Below are 27,324 nucleotides of genomic sequence, written 5' to 3' on the forward strand. Positions count from 1 at the left end.
AGTAGGAGCTGCAGTAGGAGATGCAATAGGAGCTTCAGTAGGAGCTGCAGTGGGAGATGCAATAGGAGCTGCAATAGGAGCTGCAGTAGGAGATGCAATAGGAGCTGCAGTAGGAGCTGCAGTGGGAGATGCAATAGGAGCTGCAGTAGGAGCTGTAGTAGGATCTGCAATAGGAGCTGCAGTAGGAGCTGTAGTAGGATCTGCAGAAGGAGCTGCAGTAGGAGCTGCAGTAGGAGATGCAATAGGAGCTTCAGTAGGAGCTGCAGTGGGAGATGCAATAGGAGCTGCAATAGGAGCTGCAGTAGGAGATGCAATAGGAGCTGCAGTAGGAGCTGCAGTGGGAGATGCAATAGGAGCTGCAGTAGGAAATGCAATAGGAGCTGCAGTAGGAGATGCAATAGGAGCTGCAGTAGGAACTGCAGTAGGAGTTGCAGAAGGAGCTGCAGTAGGATCTGCAGAAGGAGCTGCAATAGGAGCTGCAGTGGGAGCTGTAGTAGGATCTACAGTAGGAGCTGTAGTAGGAGATGCAATAGGAGCTGCAGTAGGAGCTGCAATAGGAGCTGCAGAAGCAGCTGCAGAAGGAGCTTTGAAGGTGTCACGCATGAGCGAAGCTGTGAAAAATACATGCTTGATGATACAATGAATTTGCTGTGCTATCTATCAGCCTGTCTGTTCCAGTTAAACATCATCCAAGTATAAGAAATTGCATATTTCATGTATCTTCAATATGGGGATGATGGCTATTGAATTTATTCAAGGGATGTGGGCTAATACAGATTGTTGTTGTTTTGGTGCAATAGGCATTGCTAAGCTTTTAGATAGCTATGGGGTTGGTTGTTCTGTTTATATTGTCTGCTGTTCAATAAAGTTTCATGAGATCAATGCAGATTATGTTCTATGTTCATTATGTCAACGCACAACTTCTTTTCAAAGTCTTTTGTTGCTTGGGCCTATCATGAGTGGGCCTATCATGCAACAGGAGCCATGATTGGAGGAAAAGTAGCAGAGATGTTTCACTTCGGGTTGCAGTTCTCCATGGTATCCACTAGATGGTACCAAACCATGTGATAAGAGGTCTTCTTTTTGCTGTACACTGTGGGTCAACTATGGGGTATAGTGTCATCCAGTGGAGGCTGGTGGGAAGAGCTATAGGATGATAGGTTCATTGTAATGGCTGGAATGGAATATATGGAACGGTATCAAACAGATGGAAACCACGTTTGACTCTGATCCATTGATTCCATTCTAGCTGTGAAAGAGAAACGGAATGGGGATCCCTAGTCAGTTGTCCAACTGAATGTATTCAACTGAAATGTGTCTTCCGCATTTAACCTAACCCCTCTGAATCAGGGGTTACCTTCATTGCTCAGGGGCTTGTCAGCTCTGGGATTCGATTCAGCAACGCTCTAATTCCATTCCAGCCATTATTATGAGCCCGTACACCTATAGCTCCTCCCACCAGCCTCCTCTAGTATCATCGTAGCACCTCAGGGTTAGAGGGGAGAGACTAAGGGGACTTGTCTGACCAACATCCCATTGACAGCCCGACTAGCCAAAATCTATAACTGACCATTACCTTAACCCTCATCTAATTTTAACCAATTTGAAAAATGAAATATCGGTTTGCAGGTCAGCCACGTCATCTTTGTTTTCCCCAGGTTAGAGAGCTGTCACCATACCTCTATCCTGAATGATGATTTCACACAGGATCTAAATAAAAAACTTGAAGCAATATACAATGGAAACTGAGATGTGATGTCATATATATATATATATATATATTGTATGTGCCACGGGTTGTAAGCCTAAACTATTATTCAATTGGAAAGTTGATTGCTCAAGGAAAACAGAGATTGGAGACGGCCGGGTCAAACTTTATGGAAACTATGTCAGATCATATTTCTTCCTTCTTCCTCCTCACAAACATCCATTTCAAGTCAAAGGGTAAAATGTCACTTTGAAATACCAGAATGTAAATGAATGCTTTCTTGTCATGAAATGATACATAGTGAGTTTTTTAAATTATAAGTGTATGACTCAGCCATGATGTTATTACTCAATCAACCTCATTGTGTACCTTCAGTGATCTCTCCCTGTGGGAATCAGCACATCTTTGTATTTCATGTGAAAAGCGATTGTGTACGTGCTATTATCACTGTCCCAAATGGCACCATTCCATTCCACAACCTATTTAGTTCACTCTACGGCTCTGGTCAAATGTAATGTGCTATATAGGCAGGGATGGGTAGTAACGGATTACATGTAACAGGGATGATGTTTTTTACATTTTATTATGTGTAATTGGATTACAGTTCTTGAAAACAGCTGATTACATTATGGATGACTTCATCTAATATCAATATTACAATTTGATACGCTTCAGTGATGCTGCTGTTTAGTGCATAGACTTTCTGACATGGTCCCACCTCAGTCTCTAGCTGATGGGCCATCAGAGGTGTGGATGGGTTTTTGATTATATTCAGACTGGTTGAAAAGGATAGGCTTACATAACATTCACACCAGGAGTGTAATCATTAGTCCAAACAGTTGCAAACAGCAATTAAAACATGAGTTTCTATTGGGCAAATAAAAATAAAACGTTTTGCGGACAAACTGCAGACAGTCTTCTAGACTACATTATGCATGTCCAGCCTGGTCTCATAGATTAGACGTAACATAGTAAATGTTCATCCGGGACACTCAAATGAGTATGATATGTTGTGGTTACATAAGACAGATGGTTACTTAAGGCAAAAACGGAAGTAGGGTGGGTGGGTGGGGTGGATAGGTGGGCATGTAACGCAAACATCTAGCAACCCAAAGGTTGTGTGTTTGAATCTCATCACGGACAACTTTAGCATTTTATCTAATCAGGAACTTTGCAACTACTTACTACATTATAGCTATTTTGCAACTACTTAGCATGTTAGCTAATCCTCCCCACAACAAATTGCAATTGGTAACATATTATACGAATTGTAATTCTTACCATGCAGTATCATGCGAAATGGATGATGGACATCCACATATATAACATATGAAATGTAACATATCATACTAATTGGCGTGTACCAGATTTACATTTACTATGCTACGTCTACCCCTGAGTCCAGGCTTGCAGATCCGTTCCTCTCAGTCTCCTTTAATCAGTGGCTAAATAAGCGCACAAGCTCCTAAACCCCTACCCTGCACACTGTCCATTTACGTCTCCTCCTTTCGCATAGAAAAAAATGCAACTGGTATGGATAGGCTACAGAATTTCCATGTTGGTGCCCATCACTACTGATACTCATCAAATCCATGGAAAGCTTTAGGGTGCTCCATGTTCCAAGGGATGGGCCTGAGCATGCTGCTGTACAGAACATAGAATAGTCTTACATCATATCCCTCCTTATAATGTGCTGAAAATGAACAAATCTGTGCAGCTACTTTACTTTAAAGAAGACAATGCCGAGGTTCATTATATTGAGAAATAAATTCTAGAACAAAATAACTAAATATTAAAATAGGTTTAAAGAACTTCTAAAATATTCAGTTCCATCCAAAGTAATTGAATTAAGCTACTCATGTAGAGTAATCCAACGGATTACGTTACTGATTACTTTGTGTCATGTAACTGTAATGAGCACGGATAACAAAATGTCAAGCAATCCGCCCAACTCTGTTTACAGTGTATTTGGAAAGTTTTCAGACCCCTTCCCTTTTCCCACATTTTGTTACGTTACAGCCTTATTCTAAAATGTATTCAATCAATCAATCTACACACAATGCCCCATAATGACCAAGCAAAATCAGTTGTAATTATTACTTTGTTTGCAAATGTTTTAAAATAAAAAACATAAAATACCTTATTTACATTAATATTTTGACCGTTTGCTATGAGGCTTGAAATAGAGCTTAGATGCATCCTGTTTCCATTGATCATCCTTGAGATGTTTCTGCAACTTGATTGGAGTCCACCTGTGGTAAATTCAATTGATTGGTCATGATTTGGAAATGCACACACCTGCCTATATAAGGTCCCAACCTTGACAGTGCGTGTCAGAGGCCCCAACCTTGACAGGGCGTGTCGAGGCACAGATCTGGGTAAGGGTACCAAAACATTTCTGCAGCATTGAAGGTCCCCAAGAACACAGTGGCCTCCCTCATCCTAAAATGGAAGAAGTTTGGATCCACCAAGACTCTTCCTAGAGCTGGCTGCCAGGCCAAACTGAGCAATCGGGGAGAAGGGCCTTGATAAGGGAGGTGACCAAGAACCCAATGAACCCAATGGTCACTCTGACAGAGCACCAGAGTTCCCTGGTGGAGATGGGAGAACCGTCCAGAAGGACATCTATCTCTGCAGCATTCTGTCAATCAGGCCTTTATGGTTGAATGGCCAGACGGAATCCACTCCTCAGTAAAGGGCACATGACAGGCGTTTGCCAAAAGGCACCTAAAGGACTCTCAGACTGTGAGAAACAAGATTCTCTGGTCTGATGAGACCAAGATTGATCTCTTTGGCCTGAATGTCAAGTGTCTGAAGGAAACCTGGCACCATCTCTACAGTGAAGCATGGTGGTTGCAGCGTCATGCTGTGGGGATGTTTTTCAGCGGCAGGGACTGGGAAACTAGTCAGGATCAAGGGAAAGATGAACGAAGCAAAGTACAAAGAGATCCTTGATGAAAACCTGCTCCAGAGCGCTCAGGACCTCAGACGGTGGCAAAGATTCACCTTCCAACAGGACAACAACCCTAAGCACACAGACAATACAACGCAGGAGTGGCTTCGGGACAAGTCTCTGAATGTCCTTGAGTAGCCCAGCCAGAGCCTGGACTTGAACCCGATCAAACATCTCTGGAGAGACCTGAAAATAGCTGTGCAGCGACGCTCCTCCAACCAAGCTGACAGAGCTTGAGAGGATCTGCAGAGAAGAATAGGAGAAACTCTCCAAACACAGGTGTGCCAAGCTTGTAGCGTCATACCCAAGAAGACTCGAGGTTGTAATCGCTGCAAAAGGTGATTCAACAATGTACTGAGTAAAGGGTCTGAATACTTATGTAAATGTAATATTGGTAGGTAGGAGGGTGGAGATGCCTCTCTATCAGGCCTCACTGCAGATATATATATAATGTGAAAAAAGTCAAGGGGTCTGAATACTTTCCGATTGCACTGTATAGGGTACCCATAGGGCTCTGGTCAAACGTAATGCACTATATAGGGTGTAGGGTGACATTTGAGACCCATCCCTGGTGCATTCCTTGTTTGCAGGAAATGCAAGGGAGGAGGACTTCCTTGTAGTGCAGGGTGGTGACTTCCTCACTGCACCCACAGCTTGCAGCCTCGCAGCGGGAATGAAGGTGCTAAGCTGGCATACCTTTCCAGGAACCTTTGACAATAGGTTTGAATCTCCCTGACTCTCTAACATCAAACTTCTTTCCTTTTGTTTATAGATGCACCTTACAGGTGTTATAGATGCACCTTACAGGTGTTATAGATGCACCTTACAGGTGTTATAGATGCACCTTACAGGTGGGAACACCTGTAAGTAGAGATGTTTATTTTTCACATCATTAATCATTGTTTGAGTAGATATTTAATTATGTATGAAAGGCTTGGATACTCTTTAAGAGTCACGCTGTCTAAATCTCCATGCTGTGTTTGCTGAGTATAATGAAGAGCAACTAAATGTTTTTCTTTGTTGTGTTTTCATTCATAAAGGATACCACCCCAGTTATTACACTGTAGGCTTACATTTTGTCATAGTAATCTAGTTACTTTCTTCATTGCACTCAGACATGACAAGGTAATTGTTTAAAGGGACTGGGATTCGAAAGCAACAAAGGAGCTATATAAACTACAATGGCTATATATAATGTTTTTAAAATTCTTATTTAGTGTATTTACCAATTCCAGATTGCCTCTTAAAGTGCCATGTGTATACAGTTATTTTGATCCCCACTTGTCCTAACTTTTTTGAGGTACAACTTAAAAATAAATATATATAAAGAAATGTTCCTATCACAGGACGATGTTGTACACAGAGCTGCTGCGGTTGTGGGATGAAGCAGGGAAGGCAGTGGATGCCAGAGACTGGCAGGGAGCCCTGTCTAAACTCTGTTTCTGACTGCCTCGGCTCACCTTGCCCTGGGGCAGCTGGAGCCTGCCATCCAGGTAAGTCTGGAGGACTGCTGTCAAGAGTGACTGATCAATCTCTGAAAGGACTTCTTTGTGTGTGTATGTGAGTGCGTCTAATACTGATCTGGCGCCCTGTGAAGGCGTTAGACCAGACCATAGCCAAGGATGAGCGACTTGCAGTTGGCTTTTTCCAAAGAGCTGGAACACTCATAATGGCTAGCAGGTAAAGAGATCACTGTACAACGTTATGGTTCCTCTTCTGTCATCTGATGTTGTTCTCTCCTTTATTAAAGTAAACAACAGGATGTACAGGTCAATGTGTATGTACAGCGTTTAGACATCGATTAACATATGAAGGAAAATGGCTGTCTATTCATGTTTTAGATTACAAAAGGCAGCCATTATATCTGACATCCCTCTCCCTCCCACTCTCTTTGTGTGTGTGTGTGTGTGTGTGTGTGTGTGTGTGTGTGTGTGTGTGTGTGTGTGTGTGTGTGTGTGTGTGTGTGTGTGTGTGTGTGTGTGTGTGTGTGTGTGTGTGTGTGTGTGTGTGTGGTCTGCAGGCTGGAGGAGGCTCTGAATGACTGTATCTCGGCTCAGAAACACATGAGAGGGAACGTGGTCATTGACTACAGACAGCTGGGGCTGCACTACAAGCTCTATTATAGATGTAGACTTACACCACAGTGTTATAGCTGTAGACTTACACCACAGTGTTATAGCTGTAGACTTACACCACAGTATTATAGATGTAGACTTACATCACAGTGTTATAGATGTAGACTTACACCACAGTATTGTAGATGTAGACTTACATCACAGTGTTATAGCTGCAGACTAACACCACAGTGGTATAGATGTAGACTTACACCACAGTATTATAGATGTAGACTTACACCACAGTGTTATAGATGTAGACTTACACCACAGTGTTATAGATGTAGACTTACACCACAGTGTTATATATGTAGACTTACACCACAGTGTTATAGATGTAGACTTACACCACAGTATTATAGATGTAGACTTACACCACAGTGTTATAGATGTAGACTTACACCACAGTGTTATAGATGTAGACTTACACCACAGTGTTATAGATGTAGACTTACACCACAGTATTATAGATGTAGACTTACATCACAGTGTTATAGCTGCAGACTAACACCACAGTGGTATAGATGTAGACTTACATCACAGTGTTATAGATGTAGACTTACACCACAGTGTTATAGATGTACTTGTATCTTACAGGTGTTATAGATGTAGACTTACACCACAGTGTTATAGATGTACTTGTACCTTACAGGTGTTATAGATGCACCTTACAGGTGTTATAGATGCACCTTACAGGTGTTATAGATGCACCTTACAGGTGTTATAGATGCACCTTACAGGTGTTATAGATGCACCTTACAGGTGTTATAGATGCACCTTACAGGTGTTATAGATGCACCTTACAGGTGTTATAGATGCACCTTGGAGGTGTTATAGATGCACCTTACAGGTGTTATAGATGCACCTTACAGGTGTTATAGATGCACCTTACAGGTGTTATAGATGCACCTTGCAGGTGTTATAGATGCACCTTACAGGTGTTATAGATGCACCTTACAGGTGTTATAGATGCACCTTGCAGGTGTTATAGATGCACCTTACAGGTGTTATAGATGCACCTTACAGGTGTTATAGATGCACCTTGCAGGTGTTATAGATGCACCTTACAGGTGTTATAGATGCACCTTGCAGGTGTTATAGATGCACCTTACAGGTGTTATAGATGCACCTTACAGGTGTTATAGATGCACCTTGCAGGTGTTATAGATGCACCTTACAGGTGTTATAGATGCACCTTGCAGGTGTTATAGATGCACCTTCCAGGTGTTATAGATGCACCTTACAGGTGTTATAGATGCACCTTGCAGGTGTTATAGATGCACCTTACAGGTGTTATAGATGCACCTTGCAGGTGTTATAGATGCACCTTACAGGTGTTATAGATGCACATTACAGGTGTTATAGATGCACCTTACAGGTGTTATAGATGCACCTTGCAGGTGTTATAGATGCACCTTGCAGGTGTTATAGATGCACCTTACAGGTGTACACCATGTACCAGAAGTGGAGTACAGTACGATGAAATAAGATTCAAGATGTATGTGACAATCAAAATGTATATAGCCCGTTGCTCCAAATGGTGACAGATATCTGAGTTAAAGATGCAGTCCAGCTATTTTTTAAACCTTTTCCTGAACAATATCCCAAGTATAAATACAGTAATGGTCACACACTTAAGGGCAAAACAAGTAATTTTGAGCAAAATAGTGTTTTTAGACACAACTGCAAGGAGTTGGTCGGATGTCATCGGCCTCCCTCCATGCTTATGGGAAAAATAGAGGAGCATGAAATGTCATGAAATAACTGGACCACCTTCTGAGATGAGCCTTTTGTTAGGTAAATCAGGTGATTAATGAGGTGAAAAGGAGACTGGAGTGTATCTTTAAGGATGAATCCCAAATGGCACCCTATTCTCTTTAATGGGCACTCATTTTGGCTATGGGACCTGGTAATAATAGGGCTCTGGTCAAGATAAGTGCACTATATAGGGAATAGGGTGCCATTTGGGATGTATTTGACAAATGAACAACTGAGAATATCCCCAGTTCCATTATGTCAACACTTCCATGTGCGGTCCAAAAGCCAGATAACCCACCTGGTGGGTATGACAAAGCCTCATTGAATGAAGGGAAACAAGTTTAGGAGATTTACTTTATAGTGAAGATGAGGCATATTTCATATTTTTAGCCCAGGGCATGTACAGCTGTGGCTGTGTTTGTCTCAAACTGGGCTAACCAATATGTGTCTGTCTCTCTGGACATGACTATAGGGATTAGATTCAGGAAAAAATATATCAATTAGAACAAATATGGTTATTGCGTTTGTTTTATTAATGCTCTGTCTTGGGCAGTTGTTGAGTATTACTTTTCTGTGTAATCATATCTGGGCTTAATGACCATGTACTCTTACAATCTCCACCCGGCACAGCCAGAAGAGGACTCAGAGCCTGGTTCCTCTCTAGCTTTCTTCCTAGGTTCCAGCCTTTCTAGGGAGTTTTTCCTAGCCTCCACTCCAACTTCAACATCTGTATTGCTTGCTGTTTGGGGTTTTAGGCAGTTTTTTAGTTTTTGTGTATAAGCACTCTGTGACACCTGCTGATGTAAAAAGGGTTTTATAAATACATTTGATTTGATATGGAGAGGCTTATTAGAACACTGTCCCCTAGGGCTCTGGTCAAAAGTAATGCACTACATAGTGAATAGAGTACCATTTGAGACAGACATTATGTTTCTCTGTGGTTGTCCAGGTCTTGTATAACGCAGCAGCTGTCCACTCCAGGTTGAACCAGTTGGACAAAGCCAGAGACATCCTGCTCTCAGCCTCCCAGGAGAAAGGAGGAGGGGGGCGAGGACGTGGAGGTGGCTTTACACAGTATCTCTGTAAGTACACTACCGGAAAAACAACATTCACAAACAAACATTGAATTCTCCCTACATAGGGCATGAGTTTTTTTTCTTCTCACTGATCAAGGCACATGGTATGGAAAAACTCCTGTCTCTAACGTCACATAATATTTTGACATTGGCAGGGTGTGGTGTGTTCTGTCCAGCGTGGCTGCATTTCTCTCGGTCCTGAATTACCCTCTCTTTCTCTCTCTAGCTCTGTCTTTCTTTCTTTCTCTCTTTCTTTCTCTCTTTCTTTCTCTCTTTCTTTCTTTCTCTCTTTCTTTCTCTCTTTCTTTCTTTCTCTCTTTCTTTCTCTCTTTCTTTCTCTCTTTCTTTCTTTTTCTTTCTCTCTTTCTTTCTCTCTTTCTTTCTTTCTTTTCTCTCTTCTTTCTTTCTCTCTTTCTTTCTTCTCTCTTTCTTTCTTTCTCTCTTTCTTTCTCTCTTTCTTTCTTTCTCTCTTTCTCTCTTTCTCTCGCTTTCTCTCTTTTTCTTTCTCTCTCTTTCTTTGTGTGTGTCTCAACCCCCAGGGAGAGGTGCTGCCCGTCCTCCTGGTGCCAGAGGGAGAGCTGTTCCGGCCCAGGAAACAGGACGTAGAACAGCTGGGACAGAGAGACTTCCTGGGCAAACCAATGGTTAAGTAAAACCACACCACACTGATGTACACAGGCACAGTAACATAGAGTACATCCCAAATGGCACCTTATTCCTTATATAGTGTACTACTTTTGATCAGGGCCCTATGGGATCTGGTCAAAAGTAATGCACTATGTAGGTTACAGGGTGCCATTTGGGACATATTTATAGTGACATATCGCTGTGTGTGTGCTTGCCTGTGTGTCCGTGTGTGTGTGTCAATCGAATCAGGCCTCTTCCTGTGGTTTCAGGTAATTTCCTCAATGATTCCCAATGATGACTTTGGTGGATTTGAACCTCTCAGGACCAATGTAAGACCACTGTTAACATAGCATTGGAAGTACACCTTGAATGTGTCTCAAATAACCCCCTATTCCCTGTATAGTGCACTGCTTTTGACCAGAGTCCTTATGCCATTTTGAAATTTTGGGACACATCCTATGCCCTCTGCCTCTCTCTCTGACTGTGACTCTGTCTTCCGAACAGAAACCGGGAAACTACGAGCCCAAGGTGGATAGAGTGGAGTAAGTAATATTATTCACATTGACTTTCAATTATGTTCCAAAACATGAATGTTGTTGGAGCAGAACAAATCCTGTAATTATTCTCTCATGGTCATGGACACCAGAAGAAAATAAGCTCAGAACTGATATTTGAATCCAAAAAAAGATATCCATGGTTAATATGGTGGTATGAGGACCGAAACGTTGATGATAAATGTACATGAGTCAAATGATGTGTTTATTTTTCTATAATGTTGATTGGGGTTCTTAATAACTCGCTGCAACACAAGTGAGATAATCATGATAGTGTGCATCTTAACCCTTCACTTCGAATGCTGGCTTTGCCTCCCCATAGGGAATCTCGTTACATGCGTCTGCGTAACCCCTACATGTCCCAAGCCCCTGGGCAGCTGACGGTGCCTGGGGGAGCCATAGTGTTTCTTTTCAGTGATGCAGACAGAGATGGACTGGCCATGGTCATACATGATGGACAGGTGAGAGACACCGCTAAAGAGCGGGTCAACTCCTTATACCTGTAAAGAGTGGGTTAACTCCTTATACCTGTAAAGAGTGGGTTAACTCCCTATACCTGTAAAGAGTGGGTTAACTCCCTATACCTGTAAAGAGTGGGTTAACTCCCTATACCTGTAAAGAGGGGGTTAACTCCCTATACCTGTAAAGAGTGGGTTAACTCCTTATACCTGTAAAGAGTGGGTTAACTCATTATACCTGTAAAGAGTGGGTTAACTCCTTATACCTGTAAAGAGTGAGTTAACTCCCTATACCTGTAAAGAGGGGGTTAATTCCCTATACCTGTAAAGAGTGGGTTAACTCATTATACCTGTAAAGAGTGGGTTAACTCATTATACCTGTAAAGAGGGGGTTAACTCCCTATACCTGTAAAGAGTGGGTTAACTCATTATACCTGTAAAGAGTGGGTTAACTCCTTATACCTGTAAAGAGTGAGTTAACTCCCTATACCTGTAAAGAGTGGGTTAACTCATTATACCTGTAAAGAGTGGGTTAACTCCTTATACCTGTAAAGAGGGGGTTAACTCATTATACCTGTAAAGAGGGGGTTAACTCCCTATACCTGTAAAGAGTGGGTTAACTCATTATACCTGTAAAGAGGGGGTTAACTCCCTATACCTGTAAAGAGTGGGTTAACTCCCTATACCTGTAAAGAGGGGGTTAACTCCCTATACCTGTAAAGAGTGGGTTAACTCCTTATACCTGTAAAGAGGGGGTTATCTCCCTATACCTGTAAAGAGGGGGTTAACTCCCTATACCTGTAAAGAGTGGGTTAACTCCTTATACCTGTAAAGAGGGGGTTATCTCCCTATACCTGTAAAGAAGGGGTTATCTCCCTATACCTGTAAAGAGGGGGTTAACTCCCTATACCTGTAAAGAGGGGGTTACCTCCCTATACCTGTAAAGAGGGGGTTACCTCCCTATACCTGTAAAGAGGGGGTTACCTAGCTATACCTGTAAAGAGTGGGTTAACTCCCTATACCTGTAAAGAGGGGGTTACCTCCCTATACCTGTAAAGAGGGGGTTACCTCCCTATACCTGTAAAGAGGGGGTTACCTCCCTATACCTGTAAAGAGTGGGTTAACTCCCTATACCTGTAAAGAGTGGGTTAACTCATTATACCTGTAAAGAGTGGGTTAATTCCCTATACCTGTAAAGAGGGGGTTAATTCCCTATACCTGTAAAGAGTGGATTATCTCCCTATACCTGTAAAGAGTGGATTATCTCCCTATACCTGTAAAGAGTGGGTTAACTCCCTATACCTGTAAAGAGTGGATTATCTCCCTATACCTGTAAAGAGTGGATTATCTCCCTATACCTGTAAAGAGTGGATTAACTCCCTATACCTGTAAAGAGTGGATTATCTCCCTATACCTGTAAAGAGTGGACTATCTCCCTATACCTGTAAAGAGTGGGTTAACTCCCTATACCTGTAAAGAGTGAGTTAACTCCCTATACCTGTAAAGAGTGGGTTAACTCCCTATACCTGTAAAGAGTGGGTTAACTCCCTATACCTGTAAAGAGTGGGTTAATTCCCTATACCTGTAAAGAGGGGGTTAATTCCCTATACCTGTAAAGAGTGGTTTAACTCCCTATACCTGTAAAGAGGGGGTTAATTCCCTATACCTGTAAAGAGTGGTTTAACTCCCCATACCTGTAAAGAGGGGGTTAATTCCCTATACCTGTAAAGAGGGGGTTAATTCCCTATACCTGTAAAGAGTGGTTTAACTCCGTATACCTGTAAAGAGGGGGTTAATTCCCTATACCTGTAAAGAGTGGATTAACTCCCTATACCTGTAAAGAGTGGATTATCTCCCTATACCTGTAAAGAGTGGATTATCTCCCTATACCTGTAAAGAGTGGGTTAACTCCCTATACCTGTAAAGAGTGGGTTAACTCCCTATACCTGTAAAGAGTGGGTTAATTCCCTATACCTGTAAAGAGGGGGTTAATTCCCTATACCTGTAAAGAGTGGTTTAACTCCCTATACCTGTAAAGAGGGGGTTAATTCCCTATACCTGTAAAGAGTGGGTTAATTCCCTATACCTGTAAAGAGGGGGTTAACTCCCTACACCTGTAAAGAGTGGGTTAACTCCCTATACCTGTAAAGAGTGGGTTAACTCATTATACCTGTAAAGAGTGGGTTAACTCATTATACCTGTAAAGAGTGGGTTAACTCCTTATACCTGTAAAGAGTGGGTTAACTCCTTATACCTGTAAAGAGGGGGTTAACTCATTATACCTGTAAAGAGGGGGTTAACTCCCTATACCTGTAAAGAGTGGGTTAACTCATTATACCTGTAAAGAGGGGGTTAACTCCCTATACCTGTAAAGAGTGGGTTAACTCCCTATACCTGTAAAGAGGGGGTTAACTCCCTATACCTGTAAAGAGTGGGTTAACTCCTTATACCTGTAAAGAGGGGGTTATCTCCCTATACCTGTAAAGAGGGGGTTAACTCCCTATACCTGTAAAGAGTGGGTTAACTCCTTATACCTGTAAAGAGGGGGTTATCTCCCTATACCTGTAAAGAGGGGGTTATCTCCCTATACCTGTAAAGAGGGGGTTAACTCCCTATACCTGTAAAGAGGGGGTTACCTCCCTATACCTGTAAAGAGGGGGTTACCTCCCTATACCTGTAAAGAGGGGGTTACCTCGCTATACCTGTAAAGAGTGGGTTAACTCCCCATACCTGTAAAGAGGGGGTTACCTCCCTATACCTGTAAAGAGTGGGTTAACTCCCTATACCTGTAAAGAGTGGGTTAACTCCCTATACCTGTAAAGAGTGGATTAACTCCCTATACCTGTAAAGAGTGGATTATCTCCCTATACCTGTAAAGAGTGGGTTAACTCCCTATACCTGTAAAGAGTGGGTTAATTCCCTATACCTGTAAAGAGGGGGTTAATTCCCTATACCTGTAAAGAGTGGTTTAACTCCCTATACCTGTAAAGAGTGGATTAACTCCCTATACCTGTAAAGAGTGGATTATCTCCCTATACCTGTAAAGAGTGGATTATCTCCCTATACCTGTAAAGAGTGGGTTAACTCCCTATACCTGTAAAGAGTGGGTTAACTCCCTATACCTGTAAAGAGTGGGTTAACTCCCTATACCTGTAAAGAGTGGGTTAACTCCCTATACCTGTAAAGAGGGGGTTAACTCCCTATACCTGTAAAGAGGGGGTTAATTCCCTATACCTGTAAAGAGTGGGTTAATTCCCTATACCTGTAAAGATGGGGTTAACTCCCTACACCTGTAAAGAGTGGGTTAACTCCCTATACCTGTAAAGAGTGGGTTAACTCCCTATACCTGTAAAGAGTGGGTTAACTCCCTATACCTGTAAAGAGTGGGTTAACTCATTATACCTGTAAAGAGTGGATTATCTCCCTATACCTGTAAAGAGTGGGTTAACTCCCTATACCTGTAAAGAGTGGGTTAACTCCCTATACCTGTAAAGAGTGGGTTAATTCCCTATACCTGTAAAGAGGGGGTTAATTCCCTATACCTGTAAAGAGTGGGTTAATTCCCTATACCTGTAAAGAGGGGGTTAACTCCCTACACCTGTAAAGAGTGGGTTAACTCCCTATACCTGTAAAGAGTGGGTTAACTCTCTATACCTGTAAAGAGGGGGTTAACTCCCTATACCTGTAAAGAGGGGGTTAATTCCCTATACCTGTAAAGAGTGGATTAATTCCCTATACCTGTAAAGAGGGGGTTAACTCCCTACACCTGTAAAGAGTGGGTTAACTCCCTATACCTGTAAAGAGGGGGTTAACTCCCTATACCTGTAAAGAGGGGGTTAACTCCCTATACCTATAAAGAGGGGGTTAACTCCCTATACCTGTAAAGAGGGGGTTAATTCCCTATACCTGTAAAGAGTGGATTAATTCCCTATACCTGTAAAGAGGGGGTTAACTCCCTACACCTGTAAAGAGTGGGTTAACTCCCTATACCTGTAAAGAGGGGGTTAACTCCCTATACCTGTAAAGAGGGGGTTAACTCCCTATACCTGTAAAGAGGGGGTTAACTCCCTATACCTGTAAAGAGTGGGTTAACTCCCTATACCTGTAAAGAGTGGGTTAACTCCCTATACCTGTAAAGAGTGGGTTAACTCCCTATACCTGTAAAGAGTGGGTTAACTCCTTATACCTGTAAAGAGTGGGTTAACTCCCTACACCTGTAAAGAGGGGGTTAACTCCCTATACCTATAAAGAGTGGGTTAACTCCCTATACCTGTAAAGAGTGGGTTAACTCCCTATACCTGTAAAGAGTGGGTTAACTCCCTATACCTGTAAAGAGTGGGTTAACTCCTTATACCTGTAAAGAGTGGGTTAACTCCCTACACCTGTAAAGAGGGGGTTAACTCCCTATACCTATAAAGAGTGGGTTAACTCCCTATACCTGTAAAGAGGGGGTTACCTCCCTATACCTGTAAAGAGTGGGTTAACTCATTATACCTGTAAAGAGTGGGTTAACTCCCTACACCTGTAAAGAGGGGGTTACCTCCCTATACCTGTAAAGAGGGGGTTAACTCCCTATACCTGTAAAGAGTGGGTTAACTCCCTACACCTGTAAAGAGGGGGTTAACTCCCTACACCTGTAAAGAGGGGGTTAACTCATTATACCTGTAAAGAGGGGGCTAACTCCCTATACCTGTAAAGAGGGGGTTAACTCATTATATCTGTAAAGAGGGGGTTAACTCCCTACACCTGTAAAGAGTGGGTTAACTCCCTATACCTGTAAAGAGGGGCTTAACTCCCTATACCTGTAAAGAGTGGGTTAACTCCCTATACCTGTAAAGAGTGGGTTATCTCCCTATACCTGTAAAGAGGGGGTTAACTCCCTACACCTGTAAAGAGGGGGTTAACTCATTATACCTGTAAAGAGGGGGTTAACTCCCTTCACCTGTAAAGAGGGGGTTAACTCATTATACCTGTAAAGAGGGGGTTAACTCCCTATACCTGTAAAGAGGGGGTTAACTCCCTACACCTGTAAAGGTGCCCCGCCTTCTTTCTGTACGATTGTATATCTATGCCGTAAATGTTTTTGATTTATCACTCATCTTCCCTTTTTCCCCCTCTTTCGTGGTTTAGAAAGGACTTGTCCCCATGACCCTGCTGGACCCAGTGGATGTCAACAAGTCCAAAGGCAGAAAAAAAAATAAAGTTCTTCTTTGAGTTTCTAATTTTATCGCATTTGTAGGTTTTAGTAAGACAATGAAGCTATTTCCATAGTGCTGAACAGAATGTGACAATCCAGCAACTTCAGGTGTTTAATCTCATCTGGGTTGTTCTCTCAACGTTCAGTTTTAGAGTAATGCTTAACAGAGCTGTATTTTAACTCTCCTCCTCTACCCACAGACAGTGAAAACATTTGTAGGCCTATTCATGTGTATCAAAGCTGCACCTGCTTAACACTGTGAAGGACAGACAGGGTTGTTGAATACCCTTGGATTTGAACAATGAGTGGATGAGGTGTCACAAGAGGAATAGCAATTATAAACCCAGCCTGTCTGGATGTTTCACTGCTTTAATGGAAGGCACAGAGAGCGGTGTTACCTTGACTACTCTGGTTGTGTCCTCCACAGAGTATTCCCAGTGGGATCCCCCTCCCACCGGGGCTCATGCCGCCCACTCGCCCACAGAGCCAGCTTAGCCACGAAGAACCTCCACAGGGTAGGCTCACCTCATTTAACCCCACTGGCAGAACGCAAGACACCAAGGGTGTGGAGCTAGGCCATGCCAGCATCCATCTTAACCTTTAAAGCACCTTTATGTTAATTAAATAACAATAATGATTGTTATTATTGAACTATTATAGTGTTTTTCATTACACAAAGTATCTCAAAGTGCTTTAAATCATATTGTAACAGTCGTCATTCTACCAGCCCCATGAACTATAAATGTGTTAATTTTACAGTCACTGATTATTGTACAAGTGTTCAGCCTTTTAAATCTTGTGCTATATATCATCTGCAGAGAGGCCTGATAGAGAGGCATCTCCACCCTCCTACCTACCAACCACCTCCACCCAGGTACCCATCCACGGTGGACAGTCCTACTGAGCTGGTGAGTAAAGGCTCTGACTTCATCTGTGTTTTTATCTGTGTGTAACTCTTTATCTCTGTCGCAAATAACACATGTAAAGGTAAAATGAACATTAGGATAATACATTTATATCTGTCCTCCAGTTGGTTGAAGAAAAATGTTTGTCAGCCACAGGAGGTTGGTGGCACCTTAATTGGGGAGGACGGGCTTGTGGTAATGGCTGGAGTGGAATAAGTGGAATGGCATCGAATACATCAAACACCTGGTTTCTATGTGTTTGAGGCCATTCCATTCACTCCGTTCCAGCCATTATGATGATCCGTCCTCCCCTCAGCAACCTCCACTGGTGTCAGCCTGACTGGAAGAAGGACCATTTGACATAATCCAGTATGTTGTGCTGTACTTCTAGTTGCATGGGTTTACATACTGTACACTAGGCAGATGGAATTGTGGATAATTTCTCATTTATTTTATGACTCAGAATTTTCAAGTGTCAGATGTAATACATTGCTGATGATTTGGCCTGATTAAGTCAATGCAAAGCCCCGGGGAGGGAGAGGTTGTCAGGTAAAAATATATTCTGGACTATTTAAGACTAGCTTTTGTGCCTCAGCATGTCAGAATGACCTGAATGATTTTCGTAAGAAGAAATTACCTCTTAAAAAACTCTGATGGCCGCGCCAAAACGTGTGGAACTTGTGTAAGTCCTGTTCTACTTTTACACAAAATTCCTGACAGACTGGCTGGCTGGGGAAAAGCCAGAGGTTTCAGTGAGTGTTCTGCAGAGTTTTCTCCATTTCCAATCAGTCAATACTGCCAATACCTATTAAACAACTTAAGTTAGGAGACCTGAGTGGGTACATTGTTCAGAACAAAAACATCTAGATTTCCTTGAGATCATTTACTGTGATAAGGGAATCATTAGCTACCATTCCAGTGTTTAGTATGTGCTGTTTGAAATACTTTCCATCACCCCTAGGTTCAAATACTATTTAAAATCATTTTTAAATACTTACTAGGCTTGATTTAGTTTGACAGGCACAATAGAATAGTCGCTAAAGTGCAAGTCCTGCTCATCTAGCACTCCAGGCAGACTAAAGCAAGCGCTTAAAGTATTTGAAAGATTCCTCCATCGTTAACAAAATGGAAAGGTCAGATGCTTTATTATCTATTCCCTTTATGGGCTCTGGGCTACCCTATGCACTCCGGTCAAAAGAAGGGCACTACAGACGGAATAGGGTGCCATGTGGGACAATGACCTATGATACAATGTGTTGTGTGTTGATATTCTAGTTTGTCCCTTTAGGGCACCTGTAACACACCCCTTTTTACGTACATTGGAATGCTTGGAATGTTTTGTCCTGTGAAAGGCATTAAACAATGCCCATGTTAGTTTCTACCCCCCGTCTCATGTCCTTATATTAGTTGTAGAAGTAATACAGTGTGTTATACAACACAACTGGCGACGAGAAAGAAACGTTCTCACGTTTGTGTTCTTTATCTTCGGTGAGATTGGTCCAGTGAGAGGAAGCGTGATTGTTACAGTTGAGCTCAACAAACAGAAGGTAATGCTACGTCTCTACAGCGTGAAAGGCAACCATCCAGCATCGCTAGGACGCACATGGCATGGAAAATATCAAACTAAACTGTCAGGAAATTCAAATGGTTGCAAAAGAGGACACAAACCTACAAGGGATATTGAGGAAACACACGGATGTGTTCAAAGGAGAACTTGGCAGTATGAAGGACAGTTAAACACTAGACCCGTCCCATACTCCATAAAACCAAAAATTTAAACTGAGCTAAACAGACAAGTCGAGAGTGGAGTATTGGATCCAGTGAATGGGCGACACCCATTGTTGTTCCAGTCATAAAAAAAGATGGATCACTCTGACTCTGTGGTGATTCAGTCACCATTAACCCAGTCTTGACTGCTGAAAAATATCCACTACCCCTCATTGACAAGCTCTTTTCTGGTTTAGCTGGAGGACAAATTCAGTAAGATAGACTTATGTCAGGCCTATCTACAGATGCATGTGGACCAAGAGTCACAAGAACTGTTGACCATAGTGACTCCCAAAGGACTGTACGCCTTATGGCGTTGGTGCTGTTGTCTCACACATCATGCCATCAGGGGAAGAAAGGCCAATTGCTTTCAAATCACGGACCTTAAGTAAAACCTTACCTTAAATAAAGATCGAGGGTGAATCGCTCGCCATCGTGTTTGAAGTCATGAAATGTAATCCGTTTCTGTTTGGGCGATGATTCACAGTGCTGACGGACCATAGACCCCTCACCTCCATCTTTGGTCCCCACACCACCATTCCATCAGTTGCAGCCAGCCGCATGCAGCGATGGGCATTACTGTTATCTGCTCACCAGTACGATATCAAGTCCAGAAAGTCTGAGCAGCACTGCAATAAAGACGGCCTCTCAAGGCTTCCCTTCCCTGTCACACACACTGAACACTCGCAGACTGAAGGGGGAGAAACGAGCACACAGTTCAGTTTGGATGCTTGCTATGGGTGCTTGAAGAACTCCATTCAGGGCACTGTGGCATGGTGCGAATGAAGGAGATGGCACACAGCTACTTTTAGTGGCCCGGTTTGGACGCAGCTATCGAAGACAAGGTCAAGTCATGTTCTGCATGTCAAAAGTTGAGGAACATGCCTCAGCTAGCGCCACTACACTCATGGGACTTCCCAGAGGAGCCTTGGCACCGAGTCCACATAGACTATGCAGGCCCACCAGAGGATTGTATGTTCTTAGTCGTAGTTGACGCACGCAGCAAATAGTCTGAGGTCACAGTGATGAAGAGCACCTCAGCGGAGAGGACCATCGAAGTGCTACAGTCAATCTTCAGTCGCTTCAGACTGCCGACTCCGTCGTTAGCGATAATGGCCCACAATGGGTATCTGAAGAGTTCCGGTCATTCATGGAAGCAAATGGAATTCAGCACATCAAGTCAGTGCCGTGTCACCCTGCAACAAACGGCCTCGCTGACAGATTGGTCCAGACGATGAATCAAGCTTTAAAATCATTACAAGGGAACGGGTTCCTAACCACCTACCTGTTGACCTACAGAACCACCTACCTGTTGACCTACAGACCCGCCTACCTGTTGACCTACAGAACCACCTACCTGTTGACCTACAGAACCACCTACCTGTTGACCTACAGACCCACCTACCTGTTGACCTACAGACCCACCTACCTGTTGACCTACAGACCCACCTACCTGTTGACCTACAGAAACACCCCCCATGCTACAATCAAAGAGGCACCCACATCAGCCATGATGAAAAGACAGCTTTGCACGTGGCTCGACCTCCTGACACCTCCAAAGACGAAACAGCTACTGGATACCTACCATGACTACGAGCCATTACCTGAACATCCACTGCATCAACCTATAAATGTGGAAAGTGCTCCAGACTCACTCGAACCAGCCAGAGTGCCCACTCAGGGTAATGTTGGGCACCAGTCTGGGCATACACCATCACCACTCAGACTCAGAGACAATGTGACTGTAGACTCACCTGTACATTGTCATTACCCTGCAAGAGAAAGATGACCCCCTGAAAGGTTGAATATTTAGTTTAGCCTAACCTCCGACATTGGGGCAGAATACTCCCCAGGATCCAGTCTGGGAACTGAGGCAGTATACCCTCTTTCCCTAGTTCAGAAAAGGTTATTCTGAAAAATTATTTTATTAAAAGAGCAGTTATGTTAAAAAAATAATAATATTCAAAACAGTGAATATTTACTTCTTCCTTATGAGGCATCAAAAGTAAAGGGGGAGGAATATGTTGTGTGTTGATATTCTAGTTTGTCCCTTTAGGGCACCTGTAACACCCCCCTTTTTAAGTACAGTACATTGGAATATTTGGACTGTTATGTGTCAGTTTCTACTCCTGTCCTTATATTAGCTGTAGAAGTAATACAGTGTGTTATACAACACAGTGTATGTAGGTAGCACAGACCCATCTTGAACTGAAATGCCTCAATGGAATGTGTGGCTAATTGCTGAGTGAAAGCTAACCTGTGTGTTCCTCTGCTCTCTCTGTCAGACCGAGGACCCTCTGGCCAACTGTACCATTCTCTACCAGATGGTGGCACTGTGTGACTATGCAGCTGAGGGACCAGAGGATTTGGAGTTCAGCGAGGGAGACACTATTGACATTCTCAGTGAAGGTAACGGAACGGGAGAAATGATTAAGTGTTGTGTGTTTTAAGTGAACAGTACGTATGTCACCTCCTACTCTGAATAATGAGCCTCCTCTCCCCCCCCCCCCCTGTCTGCCAGTCAATGAAGAGTGGCAGGAGGGTCACTGTGCTTGTAACATTGGCATCTTCCCCAGCCTTTTTGCCTACCGGGAAGGAGAGGCCCCCTCCACCATCGATCGGATGACCCTGTTGCTATCAAACAAGGAATAGGCTCAACTCTTGCTCACAGTTAACAACTTGATACTTTATTTATCTAATTCAAGTTAAAATGATGACTGCTGTCAACGGCCTTCATCAGAATCAGTACGGAGACGATGCAGCATGTCATCTCTTGGTGTGCTTCTGTGGTTGTCTGATGGAGGACTACATCATTGGGTTTGCTGCATGCCTGACCAAGCCACGGACATTTTCCATCCACTCAGAGGGAATAGAGTGGGCATACTGGGTAGCATTTGACCAACAGGTCAAACTTAAAGTGTTTCACCTCTTCTACTTACTGTCAACTGCTGTGAATGAATGTGGACCACTGTTATACTCTCATATGGTTGTTACTTCCTCCATGATCATGTAAACCTGTTAAACTAAAGAAGATCTAGTGGTACAAATGGTGAAGAAAACATAATAAGTCTGTTGTGGAAATTCTACACTCGAAGTCAATCTTAAAGGAATCATTGTTAATTAACAGTTAACTGGGGAGGTTCCTACAAACTTGATGCACCATAGAACATAACATCGGGGCATTCCCGTTAGATCTCTTATATACAGCTTACAGACACATTACATAGGCAGGATTTAGCTTGTTCCTCATTCATAATGAATTCTTCATTCATGTTTGGTTCATGCATGTGACAGACCAATACCTCACGAGGCTTCTTCTCTCCAAGTTGTGACCTTGAAAGGGAGATGACCTTTCGTTCTCAAAACAAGGTTCTGGGCATACAGATAGTGAGGATCCGTTCAATCAGGCACTTACATGAACACAGAAATTGGTTATTAGAAAAGCACAAACACAACTCAATTCATGAAATAGGACATGCAATGCAATAATCCCATTCCCTATTTCCATTAAAGCTAATTTACTTGATTGCCCACATTGAACAAACTTCATAACATGTATGGACTTCCAGTCGTTCTTAACAGGGCTCTGGACTGACTGGTAGAAAAATAGAAGCCTGAGTCTGTGTGAAAGAAGTGTAAGGGTAGAGGACCTTGGTTGTATCCCAAATAGCACCCTTTTCCCTATGTAGTGCACTGCATTTAACCAGGGCCTACAGGGCTCTGGTCAAAAGTAGTGCGCTGTGTAGGGAATAGGGGGCCATTTGGCACTCACGTCTTAGTTGGCTGTGCAGTAGAAGTGCAGTGGTCTAGGCTTTAGTTAGTCACTACACAGGAAAATGTCAGGTACTTTTAGCTGTCGTCACAAATGATAGTTATGAAAAAGAAGGGGCGCAATGAAGCATCAAAGAACTCCATTCAGATGGCTTATTAAACCAGAGTCCTTTAGTAATTAGGCTCAGTCTGTTCCCATGTGAATCATTTACGTCCACCCACCCATCCTCTGGTAGAACTCAGGGACTATTGTTGTACACCTACCAGGGATAATGGATGCATTATGTGGTGCATACACAATCTATTTGAGAGTGTGAATAATGTAGTCAACAACAGTGAATCTGTATTACAGGGTAACTCCTACATATTTACATCATTGATGAGATGACGCTTGCAAAATGAATTACAAAATCGTGTGTTCAAAACTATCCCAAACCAAACACACCTGGTCTGATTCTATACTGAACAAACAATATAAAACGCAACATGTAAAGTGTTGGTCCCATGTTTCATGAACTGAAATAAAAGAGTCCAAAAATGTTCCATATGCACAAAAAAGCTTATTTATCTCAAATATTATGCACAAATGTGTTTACATTCCTGTTAGTGAGTATTTCTACGATAATTCATCCACCTGACAGGTGTGGCATATCAAGAAGCTGATTAAACAGCATGATCATTACACAGGTGCACCTTTTCCTGGGGACAATAAAAGGTCACTCTAACATGTGCATTAAATGTGCAATTCGGTGTTATAACTGATTTCAGTGGGCAAATGTTAATCTTCGATGGCCACTGGCACGCTGGAGAAGTGTGCTCTTCACGGATGAATCCTGATTTGAACTGTACGTGGCAAATGACAGACAACATGTATGGCGTAGTGTGGGCGAGAGATTTACTGATGTCAACATTGTGAACAGAGTACCCCATGGTGGTGATGGGGTTATGGTATGGACAGGCATAAGCTACGGACAACGAACACAATTGCATTTTATTGATGTCAATTTGAATGCATAGAGATACCGTGACGAGATCCTGAGGCCCATTGTCGTGCAGTTCATCCCCCGCCATCACCTCATGTTTCAGCATGATTATTCATGGCCTCATGTCGCAAGGATCTTTACACAAATCCTGGAACCTGAAAATGTCCCAGTTCTTCCATGGCCTGCATACTCACCAGACATGTCACCCATTGAGCATGTTTGGGATGCTCTGGATCGACATGTACGACAAAGTGTTGCAGTTCCCACCTATATCAAGCAACTTCACACAGCCATTGAAGAGGAGTGGGACAACATTCCATGGCCACAAACAACTCTATGTGAAGGAGATGTGTCGCGCTGCATGAGTCTAATGGTGGTCACACCAGATACTGACTGGTTTTCTAATCCACACCCCTACCTTTTATTTAAGGTATCTGTGACCAAAAGACGCATATCTGTATTCCCAGTCATGTGAAATCCATAGATTAGGGCCACAGTTATTTATTTCAGTTGACTGATTACCTTATATAAACTGTAACTCAGTAAAATCTTTAAAATTGTAGTGTTTATATTTTTGTTCAGTGTATATAAATCTGTAATCTTATCTCATCTCACTCTTTCAACATATCCTAATATTTTCTGAATCTGTAGATACGTAGCAATGCATCCACATTAAGCCGTAAAACCCTTGTACTATGCTGACATCATGGTTTTCATTTCCAACTACCTAGATGGCATAGAGTGTATCTCGAATGGCCCCCTATACACTACTGTTGACCACGGCCAGAACCCATGCTCTGTTTTTTAAGTACAAGTTTTAATAGCGTTAGCCGGGTGGATGTTAAGAAGGTACATTGATCCGGTTATATTACTGTAATTACTCTTTGGCAGGTTGAAGAAGCATGAGTCACTTTCCTTGTATTACACGTTAAGTCATTCATCAAAAGAACCAGCCTCCTCCACACTCTTTTGAACAAGTTCTTCCCTTTTTACAGGCCTTTTACCTGCATCCCAAATGGCACCCTATTCCCTATATAGTGCACTACTTTTGACCAGGGCACTATAGGGAATATATGGCCATTTGGGATGCATGCTTTATCTCCCATTAGAATTAAGAGAGAGACCATTTAGCAAACAGAAGAATGGATTATGTCATGTACTGCATGTAGCCCCTGTAGAACAGTAATGTAATGTGTTTCATATACACACGTTCTTAGCCTGAGTGCCAGTCTGTTTGTGCTAGCATGCCAACTCTTTGTCACTCACTTTCATGACAAATGTTTGGCTTGACAATGACAACAATGGAGTTACCATGACAGCATAAACAGATCTGGGACCAGGCTAACACATTCCTTCTCAATGTATTTTTTACATTTCACCAAATGTCTCCCTTCCATACAGTATGTACTGAGCAGTATAACAAAGCCTTTAGGTGGTATTAAATGCATTGCTGAGGAGGGGAGAGGAGAGGGGGACTGTCTGTATCTCTATGCTGCTTGGCTTTGAAGATAGCTAGCGGAGTGAGAATTCATCTTGTCACAAGAGACATGGCCTACCTCACCCACTTCACCTTAATTCAGACACAAACTAACCACTCCCATATTCTAAGACAGATGTGCTGTGTCTCGTTGTAAATGATGTACTGTCTTTTAACAGCCTGTTAATATGATTGAGAGTTGGACAGGGTTGAACAAGATGAGGCGATGGGAGTGCGGCCTGCTAGTCTGTTCCCTCCCAGGTAGGGAGCCAGTGTGGTTCAATCCCAAATGTATTCCTATATATGCACTATATGCACTACTTATGAGCCCTGGTCAAAAATAGGGTATAGGGTGCCATTTGGGATGCATGTACACCGTTTTTCATCTCTCAAGGAGGTGGATAAACGTTTCCTGTTCTGCTCTCACTAATGACCAGTTTATTGGACATGTTTAGTTAAACAACAGAGAGCTGATTGATTCTGTTGTTGTTTTACAGCTCAGTAAATGATTAACATTGTCTCATGAGATATTTAATTATACAGTGCTTGGCATATACAATGAGTGTACAAAACATTAAGAACACCTTCCTAATATTGAGTTGCACCCCCTTTTTGCCCTCAGAACAGCCTCAATTCGTCAGGCCATGGACTCTACACGGTGTCGAAAGCATTCCACAGGGTTGCTGGCCCATGTTGACTCCAATGCTTCTCGCAGTTGTAGCAAGTTGGCTGGTAGTGGATCTCTACTCTGAATAGCATGTTCTATCTCATCCTACAGATGCTCAATTGGATTGAGATCTGGTGACTAGACAGGCCACTGCAGTAAGCTGAATTCACTGTCATGTTCGTGGAACCATTTCTGGACAGTCCTAGCCTTGTGGCATGGGGCATTATCCTGCTGAAATCAATCAATTAGCAGATGGACACACTGTTGCCATGGAGACCTGATTGGCAATGATGTTCAAATATCCTGTGGTATTCAAATGTTGCTCCACTTTTATCAATGGGCCTGATGTGTGCCATGAAAACACACCCTACACTATCACCATCACCCTGTAGTGTTGACACGCGGCATGATGGATGCATGTACTCGTGCTTTTCTCCATACCCTAGTCCTCCCATTAGCGTGAAACCACAGGAACCGGGATTCATCAGACAAGGCAAAGTTTTTCCAATTGTCCAATGTCCAGTGTTTTTGTTCCTTTAGCCCACTGAAACCAGAGTTTCTTGTTTTTTGCTGAAAGAAGTGGAACTCTGTAAGGTCGTCACTGCCATACCCCATTCATGTCAAGGTACGATGAGTTGGGCATTCTGTTATTGGTCGTTGGGCACCGATGTTGTCCTGGACTGTCAGTTGACTAACTGTAGCCCGTCTGTTGCTCTGCACAATTCGTGTCAGTCTCCTTTGTCCTTTTTCATCAATGACACATTTTCGACCACTGGCATGCCGTTGGCTGGATGTCCTTTGGATGGTGGACCATTCTTTATACACACGGAAAACTATTGAGCATGAAAAACCCAGCAACGTTTCAGTTCTTGACACACTCAAACCGGTGCGCCTGGCACCTCCTACCATACCCCATTCAAAGGCACTTACATTTATTGTCTTGCCCATTAAGTCTCTGAATGGCACACAATCCATGTCTCAATGGTCTCAAGGCTTAACAAGTATTATTTGACCTGTCTCCTCCCCTTCATCTACACTGATTGAAGTGGATTTAACAGGTGACGTCTATTTAATGGAAAGGGCAGGTGTTCCTAAAGTCAGTGTATAATGTAGTAGTGACATAATCAGTCTATTTGGAGCTTGTTTTGAGTTTGTGGGGGTGTTTTACATCATGTGTGCGCGCGCGTGTGTGTGTGTGTGTGTGTGTGTGTGTGTGTGTGTGTGTGTGTGTGTGTGTGTGTGTGTGTGTGTGAGAGAGAGAGAGAGAGAGAGAGAGAGAGAGAGAGAGAGAGAGAGAGAGAGGGAGAGA

At 42.8% G+C, this 27,324-nt stretch overlaps 1 protein-coding gene and 1 pseudogene across 1 annotated transcript in view; both read left to right on the forward strand.

The window, feature by feature from the left end:
* Window positions 1-6,011: 6,011 nt before the first annotated feature.
* Window positions 6,012-11,296, forward strand: LOC109894949 (neutrophil cytosol factor 2-like; annotated as a pseudogene).
* A 4,823-nt stretch (window positions 11,297-16,119) lies between these two features.
* The window catches only part of LOC116374789 (whirlin-like), a 68,699-nt gene continuing 57,494 nt past the window's right edge, over window positions 16,120-27,324 (forward strand). The window contains exons 1-3 of the mRNA XM_031829499.1: window positions 16,120-16,960; window positions 17,264-17,353; window positions 21,403-21,526. Of these exons, the coding sequence (XP_031685359.1) occupies window positions 16,802-16,960; window positions 17,264-17,353; window positions 21,403-21,526 (373 nt within the window). The 5' untranslated portion in view covers window positions 16,120-16,801. The remainder of the gene's footprint in view (window positions 16,961-17,263; window positions 17,354-21,402; window positions 21,527-27,324) is intronic.

This window comes from Oncorhynchus kisutch, linkage group LG8, assembly GCF_002021735.2.
Source record: "Oncorhynchus kisutch isolate 150728-3 linkage group LG8, Okis_V2, whole genome shotgun sequence".
Classification (NCBI taxonomy): Eukaryota; Metazoa; Chordata; class Actinopteri; order Salmoniformes; family Salmonidae; genus Oncorhynchus; species Oncorhynchus kisutch.